The sequence below is a fragment of the Protopterus annectens genome, chromosome 15.part0 (assembly GCF_019279795.1).
Source record: "Protopterus annectens isolate FY-2018-M chromosome 15.part0, PAN1.0, whole genome shotgun sequence".
Lineage (NCBI taxonomy): Eukaryota > Metazoa > Chordata > Ceratodontiformes > Protopteridae > Protopterus > Protopterus annectens.
In genome coordinates this window covers 188444752-188470241 of record NC_056749.1, presented here as the reverse complement: position 1 = coordinate 188470241, position 25490 = coordinate 188444752, and the positions used below count along the sequence as shown (strand labels likewise).

Genomic DNA, 25490 nt, shown 5'->3' with positions numbered 1-25490 from the left:
GGCGCAGGGAACTAATGGCTCTGCTGGACAGAAGCACTAATCTAAGGGGGTGGCAGGCACAGGGAACTAATCTAAGGGGGTGGCGAAAGCCAACACATTCTGGGTAGGCTTAGAAATGCCCTTGGGCAGATAGCCTAGTACTTACCTATGAACCTATAAATGTATATGTGAATGACAATGTATATGAGAAGAAGAAGAAGAAAAAAAATAATTTTGGTTGTCTACTAATTATTTGTTTTACTAGATGCGTTACATGCTGTGTAACTTTTCATTTTTCTACTACTTTGATATATTGTAACACCTAAACATGCCATTAAGAATGCATAGAAATGTATAAATGCTAATAGTGTAACATGGAGCTTTTCACCCCGGCCCTCCGCTGAAAATGGACCTGTGTCCAGTCGGACCCTCCCGGTTAACAAATGTAAAATAATGTAAAATAAATAATTATTCTTCAGGGATGTTCACTATAACAGTAAATCCTAACAAGCTGGTTTACCCATTATGTGTTCTCTGGTCCTAGACAGTTATTTATTTATTTACATTTGTTTTGTAGAAAGTCCTACTGGGCCAGAAGCCCTTGTTGAGCGGTGGCCCGGGGAGAAAAGTTCCACAGAAATATAAGCAAAAAACAATAATTAGTACAATAGTATACATACAGAAAGAAGCACAATAAGCATCATCTAGTTAGTCTATACAAAGTAGTATTCAGTACAGTTTTCGAGTAGATAAAAGTTCAAAAAGAAAAACACACAAGCATTTCAGTGAAGATCACTGTGAGAAAAATAAAATTAGTACTGTGTACTTATTAAATAGTTATGAACAAATGACATTTCCTTTATATTTATTTTTGATTCGTAATAAACACTAAGGAGAGGGAGAAAATGAGATAAGGAATGGACAGTGTGTTGACTGAGTTACAGATATCTTGCCAGTCGGGTATGGCGCAGGAGCAATGCCAGTTCTTGGATAGATATTCATATAGTAGTAGTATGAAATTGGTAGATCCAGGTGTGTTTTGGACAGTGCGGGGTACAGAGTTCCATAGTTTGGCTATTTGATTTGAGACTAGGGCTTTACTGTGAGTGTTGTTAGCGTTGTTTACTGTGTGAGTGTTGTTAGCGTTGTTTACTGTGAGAACGTTCCAGTCTACAGATTTTAGACTTCATGGGCATGAGTAGGGAGCAAGTTCCGTGGGGGATGGGCAACTGTCAGGATGGAAGATGATTCTGTGTGAGAATTTAAGTTGATAGAGCTGGAGAAGGTAGCGAGCTTGGGCCAATTTATGTAGAGCAGTAAAAATGTGGGTTTGGTGGGGAAGGTTGCCTGCAAAGCAGGCAATTTTGTTGTAGCAAGTTTCCAATTTGGTTAAGTCTGATTTTTTTTTAAGTTGGTAAAAAGGGGAGAAAGCATATAGGAGCACAGAGAGAAGGAAGGTTCTGGATATGGCTAGTTGGGTATTGTCAGTGAGAAATGGCTTCCTTCTGTACAGTGAGCCAAGACTGATGTGAGCATTCTTAACTGTAATGGCTATGTGTTGGTCAAATCTGAGTTTGTTGATTCACGCCAAGGAGTTTGGTACGTTCACCTGGTTGGATGGCTATATTGTTTGATGAGAGAATGGTGAAAGGAGGTGTGGTCAATGATTGTTTGGTACCAGTAAATAGCATTCACTGTGTCTTTTTGGGATTGGGGATTAGTTGTGATTTACTTAAGATATGTTTCTATATCATTAAAAGCTTGTTGTGCTAGTATTTGGAGGTCTGGTAAGGTATCTGCTGAGCAAATTAAAGTTGAATCATTCACATACTGAACTACTTTAGTGTGTGTTGTGGATGAGGCTAGATCATTAGAGAAGATGGTGAAAAGAAGGGGTCCTAGTATGGACCTTTGGGAGACTCCGACCGAGACAGGCAGAAGTGGTGAGAGTTCAGATTTCCATCGTACTGCTTGTTGTCTGTTAGAAAGATAGCTTAGGAAACAGGAGAGGGAAGTCTGATAGGTTTAGTGAGGCAAGAGTAGTAAGGAGTTTGTGATGGGAGACAGTGTCAAACGCTTTTGACATGTCTAGGGAGATTGATACTACTTGCTAGTTTAAATTTCTCAGTTGGTTTATGGTGTTAGAGAAATTAATTAGGGCTGTGGCGGTGCTGTGTTCCAGTCTGAAACCATGTTGGGAGGGAGAGATACAGTTGTGAGATAACAGGTATTATAGTAACTGTGTGTGGATACATTTTTCCAGAATTTTGACACAGGGGGAAAGGATGGCTATGGGTCTTTAATTGTTTAATTCTGTTGATGTTCCTCCTTTATGTAGAGGGGTGATATAGGAAATTTTCCATAATTTTGGGACATATTGTTCTGCTATAGACCTATTTACCGGAATGGAGATAGGCAGAGCTATGGCATAACCTGAAAGTTTGAGGTACTCATTATGGAGTTGGTCAGCTGCTAAGGAAGAAGGTTTCATTTTTTTAATCATTATTCTTATGGTGTTAGTTGGGAAAGGTTTGAGGTCAAAAGAGCTGTTGTTAGTTTCCACGTTAGGTGGAAGAGACTGTGGGGTGGAATTGTTCCCTGTAGCTAAGGAGAGGATGGTGTTTATAAAGTAGGTGTTGATTTGTGAGGCAATACTCATGCTTTGGTTATTGGTTGTTGGTTCGGGGTTGTAGCTTTACCTTGGTGGAGGAGGGAGTTAATTGCTTGCCAGAACTTTTTGAGATTGTTTTTATATTTGTTTTGCATAGATGTATAATATTGTTTTTGTCTAGTTTGAGTTGTTTTTTTATTTGCTTGCGGAGCTGCTGATATGCTAGCAGAGTTTTATTGTCTTTTGTTTTCTGGTATTGAAACCAGGTTTTGTCCCTTAGTTTTTGAAGTCTAATGGTTTCTTTTGATATCCAGGGCAATCTCTTATTTGTAACATGACATGTACGAGTTGGTGGTAAGCTATTTAGAATAGCTAGAAATGTTCAATGAAGTATGTCACAGCCTGGTCAAGTTGGAGAAGATGGAGTGGTGCCCATTTGCATTTATTGAGCATGTCTAAGAATGTTTGATTGGAGAAGTTTTTGGTATTTCATATGACTTTGTAAACTATGGTTCTGGGTGGGATGAGCTGCTGACGGATTAAGTAGGTAGGTCTATGGTCACTTAAATTATTTGGAAGGCAACCAGATAGATAGTTGTGGGTGGTACTGTTAATAAGTGACCAGTCTAAGATGGATTCCCTTTTGCTATGTTTATCTATTCAAGTGGGAAACTGGATTGTTTGGGAGAAACTGTGTAGATTTATGAAGGTGGAGGGGTTATCACCAGTGCAAGTGTTCTAGTCTAAGTTGAAGTAGCCCGTGATAATGGTTTCATGGGTGTAGGTTGAGGTGTCAAGGCTACGAGTTCCTCAGTGGCAGTGGGAGTATTGTTGGGAAGTATGTAAGTGGCTATTATGGTAATATTTTCCTTTGGGTTGATTCTGAGCCGTGTTACTAGGACTTCAAAGTTGTTATCGTAAAGGTGATGGGTAGGTAGTCTATGCTTAGATTATCTTTGTAGAAGATTGCAAACCCGCCACCCTTCTCCTTGATCCTGTCTAACCTGTGTACACTACACCTTTGTGGGAGTATGTCTTGGTCTCTTATATGGGGATTTAGCCAAGTTTCTGTTGCTGTAAGAATGTATGGTGAGTATTGTGCAATGACTGCATGAAAGTCCATGATTTTGTTAACTAGGCTTCGAAGGTTCATTTTAAGAATGAGAAGGTCTGTAGTTTTAATGTGAGGAAGGGGTGGAAAGGTAGCCATGATGCTATGTTGTGCAGTATGCAGCCCGGACTGGGGTGTATAGCACCACTACCGAGAATATGTGACAATATACATGCATGTTTGTGTGACAATTTGGAGAGTATGTGAAAGTGTTTGCTGAAGTAGTTAGTGGTATTGCTGACAAATACATGTTTGAAGTCAAAGTATGCAATAGGTGTGTGATTGTAGAGTCGCGAGGAGATGGCAAGGAGTGAGAGTGAGGAGTGGATGGTATTAGTATAGTATAGTGTGGGGCTATAGACATGTATCTGTAGGTGAGTGTAGGATGTTAGTATGCTGATAGCAGTAGGGTATACAATGTGGGCAGGAAAAAGAGCATGGTGTGTATTCTTTTTAAATGTTAGGCTATCTGGATGGTGTGATGAAGATGTACGGACAGAGGGGTGTTGGTGTAGTGTGGTTGGAGTAGAGTGATTAAGGACAGTTGCAAGTAAGTTGTGTGAGGAGAGGGAGGAGTGTTACAAATAGTGTATTGGTTAACTGAGGTGTGATTGGTGGATGGAGGGTGATTTTTGATTGGGGGAAGTTAGATGTCTGGATGATGCAGGGGTGGGTGGGAATGGGGGCAGGGTAGAGGTGCAGAGTGAGCTCGAGTTTATCGAGGATGAACGGAGCAGGCCGGCCCCCCTCACAGAAGAGTGTAAAGAAAAACAATCAGTATGAGAAGTGGAAGCCTTGGAGCTGTAAAGAAAGGTAGGAGTGTAAGCAGATAGTTGCAGAAACACTACTTTTATGGCCTTGGTGTGTAAGTAAAACAAAGGAAGGCAAACCTACCTGGGGACAAAATACACCAAGTAAATGGTACTAGCCTTTATTTACAAGAATTCAGTGGGGAGGCAGATTTATTTGGGACAAGATACAGCAAGTATATTATTAGTTGTGCCACCTAGTGGCGAGAAACACAGCTATAGTTTCCTGGGGTGGGGGGAGTCCCTGCAGATGTGCATGCCGACCAAAACAATGTTTAAAAAATAACTTGTAAAAGTAACAAATTTGCTATAAAAATTTAAATAACCAGTCACAATGTTTAAAATGCAACTATTAATGACCAAATCTGCTAATAACAAGAACTGCAGACATCCAGTCACCTATGCAAACTTGCCTGGTAGGTATCCTTATTAAAAAAGTGCTATTCTTAGCTTGCAATAACTGTAGGGAGAAGCCAGACCATAGCAGGGGCTTTATTTGGCAATGTTGCAGTTGCTGGGTGGGGGGCGGGGGGGGCTGAGCTTTGATGATACAGGCAGACCAAGTGTGTTATGCAGACTTGTCTGATAGGTTATCCTTATTAAAAAGTGTTAATCTTGGTTTACAGTAACTGTATGGAGAAACCGGACAATAGCAGTGCTTTTATTTGGCAATGTTGAAGTTGCTGGGGGGGGGGGCTGAGCTGCGATGATACAGGCAGACCAAGTGTGCTCTGCAGGCTTGTCTGGTAGGTATCCTTATTAAAAATATTATTCTTGCCTTGCAATAACTGTAGAGAGAAACCGACCATAGCAGTGGTTTTATTTGGCAATGTTGCAGTTGCTGGGGTGAGGAACCCGAGCTGTGATGATACAGGTAGATCAAGTGTATTATGCAAACTTGTCTGGTAGGTATCCTTATTAAAAAGTGTTATTCTTGGCTTGCAGTAACTGTACTGAGAAACCAGACCATAACAGTGGTTTTATTTGGCAATGTTGCAGTTGTTGGGGGGGGGGGGGGCACCTGAGCTGTGATGATACAGGCAGACCAAGTGTGTTATGCAGACTTGGATGGTAGGTATCTTTATTAAAAAGTGTTATTCTTGGTTTGCAGTAACTGTATGGAGAAACCAGACCATAGCAGTGGTTTTATTTGGCAATGTTGAAGTTGCTGGGGGGGGACCTGAGCTGCGATGATACAGGCAGACCAAGTGTGCTACGCAGACTTGTGTGGTAGGTATCCTTTTAAAAAAGTGTTATTCTTGGCTTGAAATAACTGCAGGGAGAAACCAGACCATAGCTGTGGTTTTATTTGGCAATATTGCCATTGCTGTGAGGGGGAGGGGGGTAGGAACCAGAGTTGCAATTATGCAGTCAGACCAATTGTCTTGCAGGTGTGCACACTAAAAAGAGGCTGGGGAGTGCTTCCTCACAACAAGCAGGCCAAAAATAACAATTTCAGTTTTAGCAAGCTGTTCTGGGTTGCTGCTTAGTCCTATTGTGGGGTCTTGTTCTTTTGATGTCTCTTTTTAGCTCGACAAAAGAGAGGAATAGGTCTGCCTGTAATTAAGCTAACTTTGTTCTAAGTGGTTCATAGGTTCATAGAATGATAGTAGGCTATTGGCCCAGAGTTCCTTAAGCCAAGATTTTTTTCCATGTTCCCTCAAAGTCAGCACTTGTTTCCTCTGTCCAGCAGGGACACAGGTGGGATCCCAGTGGCGTATTTTCGGTTTCCCATCCAGTCATCCAGGTTCCTCTTAAAGAGGGCTAGTGAGCTACTCTGCTTGACATGGAGAGGGAGTCTATTCCACAAATGGGGAAGTCTTTGGGATACAAATCTATCCTGCCAACAAATTCTGTTAATGTCACAGACCAGGTTAAGGCCTTGTGTGCGGGTTGCTTGAGTGGAGTTTGTCTTGTGGATATGCAGCAACTCCATCAAGGCTGAGTCTGAGATGGCCTTGTATGCCAAACATAGGTCACCTCTGACCAGTCTGAGACTGAGTAGAGGGACAGGGCTTCTAGCCTATCTGTATAGAATAGGTGTTTGAGACCCTGGATTTTCCTGGTCAGGAACCTCTGTGGTGTCTTCAACTGCTGCATGTGCTTGGCAAGGTACATGCCGAAGGAGGCATTGTACTCGGTAATGGGTCTGATAAGGGAGGAGTACAGGGATGCTGTGACCTCCTTGTTCCTGGATGAAATACCCTTATTTATGAGGTGGGCCATGTAGAAAGCCTTCTGTACAACAGAGGCAATGTGGTAGTCAAAACTGAGGTTGCCATCAACTTGCCCAAGTCCCTCTACTGATTGCACGCTTAGTACATTGTTATTAATGTGGTAATTAGTGGGGAAGCCATTTTCCCCAAAGGGGATAATGATGCATTTCTTGGCATTCAGTTTGAGGAAATGCTTCTGGCACCAGTCATTAGTTTGGGTAAGGCCCTCTTGGAGGATGTTCACATCACTAGGGGAATTTAAGACAGCGCCAAGCTTGCAGTCATCTGAAAACTTGGTCAGCCACAGACCACTGGCTTTGGCTTGCATCTCAGAAAAGTATATCCCAAACAGTAGAAGCCCCAAAACCAATCTTTGGGGTACACTTTTCATTATGGGTCTACTACTAGAGGTGGCTTCCCCTACTTTGAGTGGGTTCTATCAGTGAACCAGTTAGCTACCCATCTGGTACTATACGGGTTGATGCCTAGCTGGAAGAGTTTATCTATTATGCCCGAGTGAGGAATAGTGTCAAAGGCTTTGGCTAGGTGAAGGTAGGCAGTGTGCACGTCTTTTCCTCATCAATGGCTTTGGTGACTGTTTCAAAGAAGTCAACCAAGTTTAGCAGGCATGATCTCCTTTTGACAAAACCAAACTGTGTGGGGTCAAGCATTTGGAGGTTGACAATGTCCTTGTTTATAAGGTCCATGATAATGTGTTTCATGACCTTGCAGATCAGGCTAGTTAGGCTGATGGGCCTATAATTGCCTGGGTCACTGGATGCTCCACCTTTGTGTAAAGGGATGACAGTGCTGTCCTCCATTCAGCAAGGACAAAGCCAGTGCTCAGGCTTTGGTTGAAGAGGGTGTCTAATGGAGCTGACAGCTCATGCCTGAGTTCATGTAGGATTCAGCCAGGGTTGCTATTGGGTCCCATGGAGACTGTATTTTTTGTCTTTCAGAGGGCATTAAGGACCTGCTCCCTGGTGATGAGGGGAGGGGGGCAGGTGGTGGGGATGTCGTGGTTTACTGATGGGAGGGACATGGAGGTGAAGTTTTTACTGAACCTGTCTGCCAGCAATTTGTATCTATTGCATTTGTGTATGTGGTGTTATTGACCATCAGTTCAGAGCAGATTTGGGTGTTACCTTTGAGACTGCAGACATATGTGAAGAAGGCTTTGTGATTGTCCTTAGTCTATGTGGCCAATTTGGACTCGAAGTTAGCCTTAGAGGATTTCACCAGTGACCTTATTTGCTTATTCAGACAAAGATGAGATTGCTTTCAACTTGGCACCTGCTCCTTTTTGGTCCTAGACAGCATTTTTTTCCTTTTATTATAGAGTTTGTTTATTGCTGATGTCCACCAAACAGGTTGATTCTTCCTTAAGGAGAATGATTTGGTCCTGTCAGGTATTGTGGAGTCCATACAGCTATGTCGGTGCTCATGTAATTTTTTGGTGTAGGCTTGGACTTTCATGCTAGTTCCAACTGAAGGGATGGTGGTTGTGAAGCTGCTTATACCTGCTCTGAGGAGATTGTAGTCAACTTTGGAAGAGTTTTGTCGTCTGACCCTGACAAGGGGGGGGGGGTGGTCAGGGGAGATGGTGACTTCAAAAGTGATTGCCTTATGGTAGGAGCTTACTAAAGAGGATGACACTGTAGGGTTACTACAGTGGCTACTCATGTTGGATAGGACCAGGTCCAGGATATTTTCACCTCTCATAGGGGTGTTGACCAGCTGATCCAATGCATTGACATTGATGAAGTCGAGGAATCTCTGAGCATTCATGTTTGGGCTAGAATAGATTTTCCACTCTATGGTTGGGTAGTTAAAGTCACCCAGGATCAGGGTAGAGGGTTGAATCTTGAGGGATTCAAGTCATAGTTGGGAGTCTGTAACTAGCTATGATTTGAACGGATGTTTTGTCAACAGTTAACTGCACTTGGAGTGTCTCCTGTGCATCATACCTTTTGACCAACCTGGTTGCCAGGATACCAAACGGTGTATCGGGGAAATGAAGAGAAAAATTAAGGCTAGAATAATGGAACATATGGGTGATATCAGGAGGAGTCATGTTAATAGCCTGGTAGCTGATCATTTCATGTCTGTTTATGGGAGTTCTGAGACCAGTTTGTATTTTAATGTGCTGGCACTTCCTTTTTTGAAATATGGGGGTAGTTTTAAGGATGAACTTGATAAACTGGAGTGTAGAATGATCATAAATTATAGAACAATGTATCCTAGGGGAATGAACATTGATAGTAATATTACTTTATTGTTAATATTTTATTTATGTAACTTTATAAATATATGACTTGTTAATGAAAATTGTTGTTATGATCATATAGGCATATAAAAACATATAAAAATATTTGTATTGTGTTTAAAAACACTTTAAATGTTCATTGTCTGTGTGAAGGGTGAATTGTTTTGATAAAATCTGGAGAAAATGTATTTGTTTTAATTGAGTGATTGATTAATCAATAGCACTTGGTGGGGGTTTAAATAGAGTGGCTGTTTGACTTTGAATTATTCCTTAGAAGGCAAAATGCCGAGGTACCAGAATAAATTTTACTGGTTACTATAACCTGCTGCCTTTTGTTCTTTTGGTGGATTCATTCTAGGTTTGTGTTTTTTTTGTTTTTTTTTTAAGTATTTGCTGATTTATGTTTTTGCTATATATCCACTCATACTCTGTACTGACATCACTACAATGCACCATGATGACATATTCCATCACCAGTAACTACTGCAACAGTCCACAACATCACAAAACACTAGCAGCTAGAAACAGAGCTTAGATGCAGGATATAATTGTGTGCATCCATACTAGAGTAACCTGCTACTGTTATGACAATGCCCGGTCATAATTTACAGTTATCCTGCTCAAGTAATACAGGACATTTTTTTTATGGACATATCATAATATCATCTTTTGTTTTTTTTTTTCAGAAATCACTCAACATCAAAGCTTCTTTCTATACAATTAATAACTAGCTGATTCAACTGGTGAACTTAGCTTTAAATAACAGGTTGTGTCCTTGATTTGTAAGTGTTGAGGGACTGGCATTTCTATGAGACCACTGTGTACTGTTTGAGGATTTTCTCCTTTCCCAGTGTTGTACGACTGTAGAGTGAGTGTGTGTAAGCTGGGAAGTCTGTGGTGCAATAGGGATTTCCCTTTGGAGAAACATATCCTATGTCTGTGCATGTGGGTTATGTTCTTGCTCACTTTTGTTATAGGATTATACAAAAAAAAATCATCACATTTATTCAGAGAGGAAATAGAAAACCACCTGCTGTGACTCCCTTTCCCTCATCTGAGACTTGTGCATAGTTCCTGTGTTATTTCAGATTTCCTAAGGATTCAATGTTTGTTTGTTTCTCTGTTTCTTGTGCTGATATTTTACTGGCACATGCTCCTGCTTACAGTAAACGCACACCATGTGAGCCCTTGGGCCAGATTCCTAAAGACATGTCAGTTATTGTGGTATAAGCCTGGTTTATGGATAGGCCTTACACTGGAGTACGTCACTTACACAGGGCAAGTCTTTTGGGATCTGGCCCCTTGACTCAAGTGTCTGAAAACTGCTCATAACGGCACTGGACTTTCATATCAGTATTAAGCTAGGTCCAGAAAGCCATTAGAATAGCACAACCACTTTATGCCTTGTGCAAGTGTCCAGAAATAAATTCCAGCTGCAACCAGAGAATACTGGATGTGAATATGATGATGTGTTGTTACACTGACCTGTCCTTAAAGATAATGTTTTTGGGACGTATCTTAAAAATTTGTATTTGCTGCACCTCCTTAAAATCAATTCTGCATCAAGGTTTTTGTTTACAGGACATCATTGTCCAGTAAATGAGGAAAATATTTTTAATTTCTTCTCGCACTCTGTAATATGCAGTATTTGTGCACCTGCATCTTCCCCATCCTGACAATAACAATCTCCTCTGCAGCACTTGACATGGTTTCTGACCTCACCATAGCACCACTACTGCCCTGCTCAGTTTTACTGCAATCAAACTCTAAAAGAAACACCAGCAACCTAGTATCCTCCCCTCTTAGACACATCAAAATCATTTGAAACAGTTTCACACCAATCCCTGCTCCATGAACTACTCTCCTTAGGACTCTCCCTTTTATCCCTTAGATGGCTCCACAGTTCACCAACAGACTCCAGGCTGTAAAATGGAAATGAGATTTCTCCCCCTTTCTGTCTCAGTTGCCATACCTCAGGGATCTATTCTATGTTTACTATTCAATACCTCAAGGATCTATGCTATGTTTACTATTCAATATATTAAATAATAATCTTCACAAAGTTACCAAGGAAGCCTCCACAGCACAATACACAGATGATGCCACACTCATATTCTCTGCACGTGGTCTACAGCTACTCCACAGGATGACCCAGGACTCCGTTTCCTCAATTGAGGCCTGGCTGGATGACTATCAAATACTTTTAAATGCTACAAAAACAAATTAATGCTGTTTTACCCAAATCTATGTCAGCACAAAAACAATCCTTCAGCATCACATCAGCAAATAATACCATCACAAAACTTCACGCTGTCTTAACTTTTAACTTAAAATATGATCAACACTTCACTCAAGCCATCAAGAAAAGTCACCAAAAGTTGGGCTTCCTGTACAGAAACAAACACTTTCTCACCGACTACTCTAGGAATTTTTCAGCAACATCTTATCTTCTCCCTTCACTTGTATATCCAGCACCCATCCTGACTACCCTTCTCTCCACCTAAAAGAAAGTAACTAGAAGTTTGCTACATAAAATAGCCAAATTTGCATCCATCTTACCAAAATGTTCACACCACTGCCTATCACTGAAGCACCTACACTGGTTCTAACTAGCTAATTAACTTACCTTCTCCTAAGTGCCTAGTGCCCACAAAATAACACACAAACCCAACAGCTGCCAGTCACTACAAAACATCCTCAGAAACCATTTCCCCCCTAGGAATCTCTGCTGACAGAACAAGGATCTTGTGAGCAGGAGCAAGTCTCATAACATTGCAGACAACTCACTTTCGCCAGCCTGTGTTGCTAAGCACAGGAACTCCATCCCACCCACCGTAAAACAAGACAACATGACCACACATTTCAAACACAATGTAAAAAGGACACCTAACTTCCTCGTGGCTATGCTCATGCTCCCATCCTGACTAAACCCACCTTTCTTTCTCTCCCATTGCTAATAGCTCTATCACCCGGACTCTTTCACCTTTCTTATCCCCGCCTCTTTCTCTTTCATCCCACTACTGCTCCCCAACTAACCTATAGCCTTAATTCTGTCCTACTAGTACCCCATCTTTACTCACCTTATCCATCCACTGTTATCTCAACCTCTCCACCATCAGAACTTTCTGCACTTAAGTTGTGTTGATTCCTGCATATACTCTAACACTTCCTCTGTTTTCTGTTCCTGCTGTAGTAACATCCTAACTCATTAATTTCAATATACATATACTGATCTGTGCAGTGTCATTGCTCTTTTTATCGCTAGCTATTACACGTTGATATGTTTGAGTTATGTACAACATCTAAAGTATATGATAAATGTCTTCGCTGTCTGTCTCAATACCTGCAAGCTAATGCTTAACATGTTTAATTTTTATGCTGCTCATTGTGGACAGGTATTTTATGTGGAACCTTTTTTTTTTCCCGGGACTCCATTGAAAATGGGATTTGTGCCCAGTCAGACTTTCCTGTTAATCAAAGACAATAAATACTGTCTGTTATGTTGAACAACTTCTCCTTTGGTTGATTAAAATCTGCCTGATGTATATATATAAAACTAAATGGGGCTAGAAACATTTTCACTGCTTGTATCTTGTGATCCTGTCTACTGTACACCCACACCACACATTCAGTTCTCTTTACCGTACTTAAGTTCAGTAACTATCTGCAGTACGACAAAGAATTACTATGTTTTAAGGTATCTGAGTGAGTCTGTGCTCCCTGAAACACAACTGAACTTTTTTCCCCACAATTTGAAACTTAATTTTCATAATTTACTTCTTGGGGTCCATGCCTCAAGAAGATCAGTGGAATGCCATAAGTCTGATAAGAAAGATGATCTCATACATACTTTGCTCTGTAGGATTACTGTCTCAGACTACCCAGTGGGATGAAACTCCCCATCAGGTGCATTATCATTTGTGAGAGAGCACTTTTAATAATAATTATGTCTGTCTCCATTTATATTGAAACTTCTTACGTACACCACCATCTTTCTTTCCTTATTTATTGCTTTATTACTACTCAGCGTGGCATCTTAATTTTGTCCCTGTTTGGTTTATTGTATTTTGTTTAATGCTATTTAAGCCAGTAAACCTGGTAAGCACAAACACCTAGTTGACAGAGGGGGGGTGTGAAGACTGCCTGGTTAAATGGCTTGCTCAGGGTCATGTAGTAGCCACATGAGAAAGGAAAGAATCGAAACAGGAATCACCGAATGACATACTTCAGGAACTCATAGCCTTAATATTCTGCATTAAACCGGCAGCTTTTATTACTCTGGGGCATAATGTGGCTACGAGGTATGGACACAATGACCTTGGTAAGGTCAGAGTTAATCAAGATGCACTGTGAACAGCCCACAAGCATATGTGACATGTTTCTCTTGGGTATTATTCATAAAGATGGTTAAACTACAAAATCAATGTACTAGCAACATAAGTAATTGCCTTCCACTGCTTTTAAATTTCTAAGGCATTTAGTGGCAAGAAATTTGTATTAGTGATTTAGCTTCTCAAAAGAAATTAAATCCTTTAGTTTATTTTATTGGACTCTGCCGTAGTTTGCTGAGTATGGTTTACAAAAAAAGATAAAAAATGTACTCCGTGTGTGTTTGAGATGGGGCATTTTATTTACATTTGGATTCCAGAGATTTAAAGTGTTACATGTATGTACTGGCATCACTCGTATGATTTTGGCAGGTACTGTGAGCTCAGGTGTGTAGTACAGCCATACTGTGTCACATGTTGTATGACCATCAGACAGAGTGACACTACTGTGAGCCCAAGTCTGCAGTAAATTGAGGGTGTTTTAGATCTTGTGTTAACATTATATAAGGTGGAAATGGGTATAGGAAAAATGATCTCACAATTAGTCAAAGTACATTTGCAAAATGATGTTCATACTAGGCACAAAACGTGTCACATTTCTTGAGTGACTTGTCTGTCATGAATAAGTTAACACCTGTCCACATGGAAACAAACTGTTGTGTTGCATAAATCAGGGCCAGAATCTGCCTGCTTCTTATGCGTGGAATCTTCAGCTGTCCTCAACTGTAAGAGGATCAGAGATTTGTAGTGAAGGTAAAGCTCTGAAATGTAACCTGAACATTTGCCAGCCCATAACATTATAACTAGTAATGTATTCAGCAGCTGCATTGTAAACATTTGTTTTGACTTGTGTGTGTCTAACAGGTGAACACAGCAATGCACGAGGCCAAACTGATGGAGGAGTGTGATGAACTGATTGAAATCATTCGGCAAAGAAAACAAGTCATTGCAGTCAAAATAAAAGAAACTAAGGTAATTATGTATTGTTATTTTTATTCATCCAGTGCAAAGGCTTATTTCCAATATGGTTTTAAGTACTATATTAGTGCTGGATTACATTACACTAGTTTAATGGCAGAAGATGACAACTATTAGCCTATCTAATCTACCCTTTGACTGTATTTAACTATGTCCCCACCTCATCACTTCCTCCCAGAGACACAGCTAGCTACTTGTGGACCAAGAAGTAGTAGTAAAAAAGTCCTTTGTAAAAATGTACCAAAGCACTTGTTACAAAGGTAGCAATTGGCTTCCTACAGCTAAATGCCACACATGAAGTGCTTCAGCTCTGAATGCAAAGGCAGTATTGGCATTCATTTCTGAGTACTAGTGCTGCATTACCACTTGAAAGGCATCTGCCAGTTGAGCCTGCAACACCCTGAACCTGGGGCAGCTGCACCATTCCCCCCACCCCAGCTATGCCTCTACTTCCTCACAATCTGTATCATACTCTTTTGAACGCCTGCATGGATTCATTCCTCACCATCAATTCCTGCAGTTTGTTCCATGGATCCACAACCATCTGTATGATAATACCAGGTTTGCAGATTTAGGCAGTAGCCAGTACCTAAACAACTGCCCATACCCTCTCATTCCCATCTTTTCTTCTCTTAGTGTGACCCCTTCACATGTTTCTTATGAAATCTTGTCTCATCCAACTTTTCTGTTTTCATTAACAGTAGCTATAGAACCTGAAATATACCCATTTCTATTGCATCCAGCACACTAATACTGTCTTTCCTGTCAGCTACTTCCAGTAACCTGATGACATTATTCCTGTATGCTCTCCGGAACTGCACAAAGTATTCAATCTGTGGCCTGCTCAAGGCCTAGAAGAGCAGGAGAATTACTTATTTTCCTACGAAGACTCCCTCAAAAACAGAATCACCATTCTGTTTGCTACAGCTACTGCTGTACTCTCATTTATTCCTTGGTGATACAGTCTGGATATACTACTCTAATCCTTCCACAGATCTCTTACCATTGGTACTATAACAGAGTTCTTGTGGCCCAAGCATGGTACTTCGCTTTTGTCTACATGAATGCTCAGTTATCTTTTGGTAACTTGATAAGCCTTTCCAAGTCTCTAATTTCTCTCATTTCATTTATTTTCAGTCATCAGGGAGAAAGTTGATCCTGTTCTCTATTCCATCAGTGGTATGGAAAACAAAGCTACATTGAAGAGTTCTGGACTGAGGGGGTCACCGTTGTGGCAAGGGTGTAGCCAGGCATACTCTCTGTACTCTACAGAGTACATTTTTTTCTTCCACCACTCAGAAACATTGTTTTATATTAAGGCTATTTTAAGTCTACAACTATGTAACGTAATGCCTCTAACAACTGGTGTATAACTTGCTTACAGAGAGGATTGCTAATCAAAAAACAATACCTTTAGTAGTTTAAGGGGAGCCACTGAAAATTATGTATACATTTATGAACTGCAGGTGTCAATATTTTGAACGATATGTCCATTTTTTAAATGTCAGGGTGGTGGGGCACAGTAAATTTAAGAATTCAAAATAGAATTTTCAGGCCACACCCCCCACATTCCAGTTGTGAATTCTCTTATTTTTGACACTTTCTCATCATAATCCTCTGATATTCTTTGTGTTTCACTGTTGCAGTCATCACATTTGGGTTATCTGCCTGCAGGTAGCCCTCAGCTGGCGTGAATATCAGGGTTCTGGACATTGTAGATGATGCTTTCTGGGAATCTAACCTTTCACCAGATATTTTACCTCCAGCTCCCAGAAAACCTGACAGGTATTACAGAGTACCTGACTCTCACAAGTTCCTCTTCAAGAATCCTACTGCAGACCCGGAGACCATTTCCCAAGGACCAAAAGGCATTAAGGCTACTGCTGCCAAAAATCCTACCCCTTCTGATAGAGATTCTAGAGCCTTGGACAGATGGGGTAAGAAGGTATACACTTCTGCTACTTTGGCTATTAGGGCTTTAAATTGCTAATTTCATATGTTAAAGTACCAGCAGCATATTATGGGACTGTTTAAACAGAAAATTATGTTGATTCCTGACTGTGCTGAACACAAAGAATTACAGGATTTAATGCATTCTTCAGAACAAGTTGGTAAACATACTTTGCAATGTGGTTTTGACTCTTTAGAAGCATCTTGCAGGGCTGCTGTCACTGGGTCTGTACTTAAAAGGCATGCTTGGCTTGGTGCTAAACTTGCCAGATCATGTTTAAGCTAAATTACTGGATGCTCCCTTAAACCAGGACCACCTGTTTGGCAACAAAGCAGAAGTCGTCCTCAAAATGATGGAGGAAAAAGCTAAATCTATGCAAACTGTTAAAGATTTCCTACAAGTACAGCCTCCCAGATTTAGTAGGCATTGGCCTTCAAGGAACGGGTCCTTTCCTGTCTCTTCCAGGCCTTCTCAGTCCAAACCCAGGAACAGCAGACCACCTAGGTTACAGTCTCAGGCTATGCACAGGCCTAAGCAGTGGGGGATCCCACTTCCAAAGAAGGGAGTAGTAAGCTACTCCCCTACGGAAAAGTGGCACAGTGACTTAATCTTAACCCTTCCAAGCCCTGCTCAACTGCCTGCTCCCTTAGGAGGAAAGCTCGCCCTGCATGTAGAAAACTGGAAACTCATTACCCAGGACAAATGTGTTTTGAATATAGTCTCCCAAGGATACAGATTCCACTTCCACACCCTATCAACCCCAAACGGTTGGCCAGACCTACACCCAAATCAGTGGGCAGAGGCCCAACAGCAGGTTCTCTCTCTTCTAAGTATCAGGGCTATTCAACCTGTCCCAGCAGAACAAAGGGGACAAGGTTTTTATTCAAGACTTTTCCTGGTACCCAGAAAAGACATCTCCTGGCGTCCTATCCTGGACCTCTCTATTCTAAACACCTTTCTGGTAATCCCAAAATTCAAAGTGTTAACACTTCAACAGCTGCTTCCTATGCTAGGCAAAGATGCTGGGTTAGCAAGCTTAGACTTAAAGGAAGCTTACCTGCACATTCCAATAAGGGAATCTTGCAGGAAATACATACGCTTCAGGACAGGCTCCATGCACTTCCCTCTGCAATTCCCTTTGGCTTATCTACTGCGCACAGGGTATTCACAAAGTGTCTAGCTCCAGCTATTGCATTTTGCAGGCAGATAAATATTCAAATATGTCCATAATTGGACAATTGTCTGATTCAGGCAGAAAGCCAGGGCTTGCTATTAAAACATCTGGCATTCATAAAAAAACTTCTAACCTCATTGGGGTACACCATAAATGAAAAGAAATCTCAGCCAGTGCCCTGCCAACAAATTTTATTCCTGGGAGCAAGCTTGAACACAACTTCCCAGATGTCTTTCCTCACTCCAGAGAAACAAGTTTGACAACCTACTTCAAACTGTTGGCAAGGAAAATTCTGCAAGCTCTGGGGTTCATGGCCTCTTGCATTCTACTAATTCCGTATGCAAGACTGCATATGAGGAAACTACAATGGTATCTAAAAAAACTATGGTGTCAACATTCTCAGGACCTGGAATCAATGATTCCTATCACTCCTTGCATAAAGACAGAGTTCCTTTGGTGGGCAGAAGCCTGCTACCACAACAAGGGGCTCCCTTTCACTCTACCCCCTGCCACCCAAACCCTAACAACAGATGCATCAGACTATGCATGGGGGGCTCACTTGGCAGGGCAGTGCATTCAGAGCAAATGGAACCAGAGACAGAAGCACCTGCATATCAACCAAAAAGAAATGTTAGCTGTACAGAATTTCTGGACAGCTTTCAAAGACTGCATTCTTCCAGGACAACTATTGGTAAAGACAGACAACACCACACTTATGTGGTACATAAACAAGCAGGGGAGAACCCACTCGTACCTTCTCTGCAGACTAGCCATGGCTCTGTGGAACACAGCCTTGAGCTACGAAGTGCACCTACAAGCTCAATTCCTGCCAGGCAAGCTAAATTCACTGGCAGACGACCTAAGCAGAAATCTGATGGACCCACACAAATGGAAACTGGAACCAGAAATATTCAACCTCTTGAGGAACAAATGGGGGACTCCAGAGGTAGACCTGTTTGCCTCCCCCTCAGAACTACCAGTTGGACAAATTCTGCATAAGGACTTCCCACAGTCAAGCTTAGAATTTGGATGCCCTGCCCTTTACCTGGGAAAGCCTGTCGGTTTATGCCTTTCACCCTCTGCCTCTCCTCTCGAAGGTTCTGCAAATGACCAAACAGGACAAGCCAAGGACAATACTGATTGCACCAGACTGGCCACGCCAGCACTGGTACTCCCTCTTGCACAGTATGACACTGCTGGAACCATGGCACCTGCCTCAGACCCCTTCCCTGCTGTCCAGCAGGTGGGCCAGATTCTACACCCTCAGCTTCATACCCTGAACCTTGCAGCCTGGCTAATTCCTTGAGCTCTCAAATAGCATCCCTCAGTAAGCAGGTGATAGATGTCATTCTGGAGGCAAGGAGGCCTAGTATTAGAAAATCCTATGCTGAAAATTGGAAAAGATACTGTTCCTGGAGCCAGACTATGGGAATGGGCACAACAGTGCCCAGCTTACCTCACATTCTTCAGTACTTAACAGAAATGCTCCACAAGGGCCTATCCTGCTCGTCAATTAAAATTCATGCCTCTGCCATTTCAGCACATTATAATATTGAATTGAAATATTCTCTCACCCCCTGCTAAAGCAATTCCTTAGAGAGGCCAACATTTTAAGACCCCCCCCCCCCAGGAGAGCCCTTACTCCAGCCTGGGACCTTAACTTTGTATTGGAAAAGCTCACTCTCCCTCCCTTTGAGCCACCTGCAACTGCAGAGTTGAAATTCCTTTCTTGGAAAACAGCCTTCCTTCTAGCCATCACTTCAGCAAGAAGAGTGTCTGAATTACAGGCCCTCATGGCAGTGGAGCCCTTCATTGTCTTCCATGCAGACAGGGTTTCCCTCAGGACCAATCCTTCCTTTATGCCCCAGGTGGTATCTAGTGTGGCCCTAAATCAGTCCATTCATTTGCCTACTTTTTTCCATAATCCACAAAACAGGAGAACGAGTACTGCACTCTCTGGACATGCACAGACAACTTAGATTTTATTTGGACAGGACTAAGCCTCTCAGAAAGACTGAACAGCTGCTAGTTGGCTTTGCTGCAGGGGCAGAGGGTAAGGCCATTTCAAAGCAGACCATTTCTAAATGGATAGCCCATTGCATTCATTTCTGCTACAAGCACCATGGAAAACCTACTCCATAGGGGATAAGATCAAATTCCACCAGGCTGCAGCTACCTCTACAGCCTTTCTCAGAGAAGTCCCTACCAGGGACATCCTAGAAGCTGCTACATGGAGCTCTGTACATACCTTTACCAAGCATTACCACATGCCTATTTTTTCTAAATCCAGAGCTGGTTTTGCTACTGCAGTCTTACAGGGCTGAATAGCTGGCCCTAATGCTCTCTAACTTCCGCCTCCCTTCTTTAGCTTTGGAAATCAATCCAAATGTGATGACTGCAACAGTGAAACACGAAGAACATAGTACAGTTGTGTACACTTACCATAAATGTAGATGTTCGAGTGTATTCATTGTTGCAGTCCTGTTTACCCTCCCTCCAGCCCCCTGACTTCTCTTGGCTCTACCTTTCCTTCTTGTTTGGTGTATTTAAGTTTTCTAGTGTATTTGCTTTTTGATGGAGGTGTAACATAACATATAATTGCTTCCCATTATGGGGGCACCTGATATCTGGGGCAAGAAAAACTGATGTAATGGCGTCGGCTGCATGACGTCATGGAAGAAGAGACAGCATCTGGCGCAGGAATCCAAGACTGGTATTCAGGCTGGCTGAGGGCTACCTGCAGGCACATAACCAAATGTGATGACTGCAACAGTGAATACACTCCAACATCTACATTTATGTTAAGTGTACACAACTATACCTTTTCCTTATCCTCAAGTCAGTCAGCAGTCCAATTCCTCAGACTCAGTCCCACTCCTGCACAATGCAGTTTTCGTAGTAGCTGCCTGTGAAGGATCAAGTCAAAATCTTTGAATTCTGGGTAGGTCAGCACTTTCCTGTAGAGTTGTCCTTATAACTCATTAGAAAACTGGATCAGTTCCACTAATAAATCCTTCTAGCCATGGATTTGTGTTGAATACTGTCTTGAGATTCTTGCCTTCCTAAAAAAAAGCTAATCTTACCCTTATAATTCTGTCCTTGTCATTCTCTAATGCCACTGTTAGACTAATACACCTGTATTTATCCAGATTTTTTCCTGGCCACTTCTATGTGCAGTGGTAGCTCCCTTGTCATCTTTCAGTCCACAGGTACATGCAGTGGTCACTGATCCAGTGGAGATCTCCATTAGGGAATTTGTCAACAAAATAGTTGGATTCCAGGGGACTCATGCAAGTAGTCCATCAGATGCCTGTGCTTTTAGTCTCTAAAAGGTACCTCTTCCTTTAGTATTCTGTGTTTATCTGTTTTTCAGTCTCTGTCCTGTCTCTATCCAAGCAAGGCACCCAACCAGTCCTCCCTCCCTTTTCATTGTAAAGACTTTGGCTAAGTGTTCATTTAGTACATATGGTTCTTCCTATATATTTTGCTTTTTACATTCTCTCCTCATTTAGCCTGATCAGCTTTGCACCTCCCTTCCTCCTGTTCTGCTGTATGTGCAAGCATTTCCAGCTTCTTGTTCACGTGATTCTTTGCTATCCTAATCTCCGTTCTTCCCTCTCCGCTTGCCTCATTGTGCTGTGCTTTTGTCTATAACCTCCTTAACCTTTTTAATTCTTCCTCTTGTATGCCTTCAGTCCCTTAACATTTAATGTACACCTCCTGTGTCTTGCCGGTTGCTAGCTCAAATGGCACTTCTAAGAATGCTGTCTCCAACTTGGTTATCTCTTCTTGTAGGTACTTGCTGCACACTAGAGCCACATTTATCCTCCCATTCTTCTTGATCTGCATTTTGGTCACCTGCTCACATGTTTTTGTATGTCTCTGTACCCATGACAGATTTTACCAGGACCTGGTTTCCCTTAGCTTAATTTCCAAGAGTCTTACCTTTGTTGATGAGTTGAGCTCCAGTCACCAAAATCGTATTCATTGTCACCATACTGGCTTACATCTTCTGCTTTATATCCTGCTAGTTATTACTACTACTTTTCCCTTTGTAAATTTTCCCCTGTAGTTACACCCTCTGCACCCTTTTACCATCTCTGCTTTAGCTTTCTTCTTCATGCTGCAACTATCTTCTTTTGTCCCTGTAATGTTCTTCCTACAAATCCTACCCATTGTGACCCACTGTTTACTCTGTCAGTTATATTACTCAGTGTCCTTATCCTTTTACTGCACTCCCTTCTTGTCCCCCCACTCCACTTCCTCCTGGTGCTGCATTCCTTCCTGTCCTCCCATTCCACCTCCTCCTTCTGCTGCACTTCCTTCCTGCCCCCTTATTCCACCTTCTCTTCCTGATGCATTTTCTTCCTGTCCCCCCCCCCCACTTCACCTCCTCCTGCTGCTACACCACCTTCCTGTCCACTTCCTATTCTCCTATTTCACCTCCTTTTCCTACTGCACTTCATTCCTTCCTTTCCTCTCTGCCCACCGCCTGTTAATCTTCCTTAGATCCATCCCATAACTGGCAGCTGTTTTTTTATGCTTTCCCCCTTCTGTCAGCAGACTCTTCCTTTTCTTGTGGACCCCTCACATTCCTCTCCTCCAGCATCCCATCTCTTCTTACTAGGTTGTCACCTACCTACCTTCTCCTTTCTGCTGTCTCCACCTGTCCCCTAACCCCCTGTTTTGCTCACTATACTAGCCAACTGTTGAGTCTGAAGTTCCCTCCTTCCTTCAGTCTCTGGATGAGCTATTCTTCACAATCAAGTCTCTCAACCTACTTCTGCTATCATTTCTCCTGTTGTATAGTTCTTTCCTGCCATCATTATGCTCTGTCTTTCATAACTCATTACCTTTGTCTATCACTGTTCTTCATTCTCTAACATCTTTCTCCTTAATAACATGAAACTGGTTGACTCTGCCATCTTATCATTTGCTTCTTGTTTCTTTACTGCCTATCTCCTGTCCTCTGCCCTATTCCAAAATGACAATACTAGACTATACACTAACTACCTTTGTCCATGTCCTGCTAGCCTCTGCCAGTCACCTTCCTGTACCTTTCTACCCCATACTATAACCCAGCATCCTTTACTGTCCTCTCCATCTCATCTCTAGCCTTTCTTGCCTAGCTGTCCAACCAGCATCTAACTGCCATATTCTCCTTTGCAGCTTCTGTTCTCCTGCAGAGCCTGTATCCTACATCATGTGACTAAAAGCATGTTCCCTCCCTCCCTCCAATCTTCTCTTTCCTACAAAAGCTCGCTTTCTGTTTTTTCCCTTTAGTAGTTTGTGATCAGCCACCACCATACTGCCAATCACCAATTCACTTCCCTGTCACTTGGCTTGTGGTCAACCAGGGAAGTCCATCAATAAGGTAAACCATCAAGGGTGAATTGATTTGTGAGCCTTTAAGCCCTAGCCCTCCTGTGCATGCCCAGTGAGTGTCTTTGGGAGGGCAATTCAATGGGTATCATTGCCTCTCACCTCTGCAAGGGATTGCCATCAGCAGGATGCTCTGTCCATCCACAGAGACACCATGTGATGGTTTTATCTTTCTCCACCATGGAAAATCAGCCAGAACTCATGTGCTCCTTGGTATGCAATACTACCCCCCTCTCCCCCATTCTCCAGGATGGGCACAACAATCCCACGTCCCTCCCTCTGCCATCAAGTATTTGAGCTGCTAATTGAACTCTAATTTCCCGAACTGCAGTGTTGGCTGTATCTGCTGTCACTAGTGCACCTAACATGTTGATAACGAATAATTACCCTTTTCCATTTTGTACTTTAATGACTTCAGTGACATTTATTTAGATTCACTGCATTTTCTAAACCATCACCCACTTTCTTTTGACTGTACTATATAGTTAACCTACTGTTTCAGTAAGCAGACTGAAGCATATACAGCAAATAATGATTCCTCTGAAATCTATGTTATTGTAATTACTATGATGCAGTTTATTTTTCTTTTGCAACATGTACTTGTTCCGTATAATTTTATCCTCTGTTTTTTTTATTAAAATCTTATCCCATAGTAAATGCATAAGCAAGCCTACCAGCATCTACTAAGCTCAATACACAGCCAATGATCTGTGTAAAACTTATGCCTGGAAAGGATATACTGAGCTGAAGGTCTTTCTCATTATTGTATGCAGTTAGTTTTACTGCATTTTTCTTCTGTACAGAAGCAGAAAGCAATCCATCAAGTAAGTTATATTGTGAGGTCAGAAAATCTTTGCTTTCACGTCAGAGACACATGAAACCTGTTCATTTTTTAAGTGAAGTGCAGTTTTCTGTTACTAAAATCATGAGATTTTTTTCTGTCTGAAAGTCTCCTATGGTTTTAGCTGATAGGAGCTTGTACTTATTAGGATTCCACATGGTAAGAAGATTCAAAGGCAATTTATTCTTTTGAAAACCATGAAAATTGTTCAGAAGGATTACACTAATACAGATTTAATAGCCTTTCCTTTGCCAGGTTACACTTTTGGGCATCTCCTGCCTCACTGGATAAACTGTAAGATTCCCAGCATGATTTTAACACTACGGAAAAAAAAAAAAAAAGCTTTGCTGGGGTTTTCATATGTCACCAGCCTGGATTTATGAAATGTATGCTACACTGAAGCAGATTTGGTATGCCTGCATATCTGCAACTGTAGAAGTGAAACAAGTCTGCTATAAATCACCGAATGCTTAAAAAAGCGAATGGTGATTGATCGTCCCTATGTAAGTGAAAGCTTACAATGTCGAAGTGTCAGAACAGCGATTTTTTCCCAAGGGAAAAAAATCGTTGTTCCAACAAAATAAATAAATAAATAAAAATCAGTTTCAAACATTACATTAAGTGGGAGGCTTTGCCCTCCACACCACCCTACTTAAATATACCAACTCGTAGACCGCACTACAGTGCCGAAAATGGCAAAGTACAGAAGCAGACAAGCAAATTCTTTCCCACGGAAAGAATTCACTTAACAGCCGCTTCGATATTTTGCATTTTTAGCCTTTAAGTTTGACCAAGATGCATTTGAAAGAATGCGTCTTCGGTCTTCTAATATAGACCCATCTGCTACAGATAGGGAATAAATCATGTTGCCCCATAAGGCAAAGCGGTTTATCCACACTGTGATCATTAATACTTAACTATATCCTTAAATTAATGTCCAGAGTAGTATTTAGAGCCAAAGGAACCAGTTTCAAAATAACAGCAATGAGTACTTAAGCAGTTTGTATTTTTGAACAACTTTAGACCTTATGACATTGTCCAAGTGGCTGTAAAGCTGGTAGTAAAATCAATCTGTTTAGATGGCATTCTCACAAAGGTACTGATGTGGGCAACCACTGGGTATGTAGGTAGGTATGTTGAAAAGATTTAGGTTCAGATTAGAATTATTTGAAAGAATGATAGCCTGTGAACAAGTAAATGTGTTAAATTCTTCTTCTGTCTAGATTTGTGATGTTTTACAATTTAGTTCTCCAGAAGTCATTACCATGGTTAGGTTGTCTGACTAGAATGAATGGTGAAAAAATAACTGGAGATGCATCACATCTTTTTTTACTGTGGATGGCTTGATAGGGTACTGAGAATATAATTTGCTGTTTTCTCTCCTAGAGTCACAGTACAGTTTCAATGTACATAATTAGAATACATTTAAAATAATTTAATCCAGCAGGCTTTTTTAACTTCCTATCAAGTACTGCCTCCTGTCTGATGGGTATACAACTCAGCCTTTTAATACATTTGCATTTACAGGCTTATTTTCTGTAAATGTGTTTTGGACAAGAAAAATAATACTTAACATGCAGTTTTTTAAGTAATAAAACAAGTTCTTCAGATTTCAAATGCTGTGTCTCTGTACAACAAAACACTACACTGTATCTCACACAGTAATCTGAAATAGAGCTACAGTACCCCTGTCTCACTGCCCCCGTCACATTTTCATTAGTCTCTCATCTGTCCAAAACCAATATTCCTTATAACACTCCAAGAAGCCCCAATCAGTTTCACTTTCCTAATTACTTTATTTATTTTATTTTACATTTGTTGACCGGGATAGTCCGACTGGATAC

The 25490-nt window shown here is 41.5% G+C and overlaps 1 protein-coding gene across 4 annotated transcripts in view; it reads left to right on the top strand.

Moving 5' to 3' along the window:
* LOC122790109 (probable E3 ubiquitin-protein ligase MID2) overlaps positions 1-25490 on the top strand; it is a 1228538-nt gene that overhangs the window by 994679 nt on the left and 208369 nt on the right. For all 4 annotated transcript variants that reach the window (XM_044057683.1, XM_044057682.1, XM_044057681.1 and 1 more), the window contains one exon: positions 14185-14292. In XM_044057683.1, coding sequence (XP_043913618.1) covers positions 14185-14292 — 108 coding nt within the window. The remainder of the gene's footprint in view (positions 1-14184; positions 14293-25490) is intronic.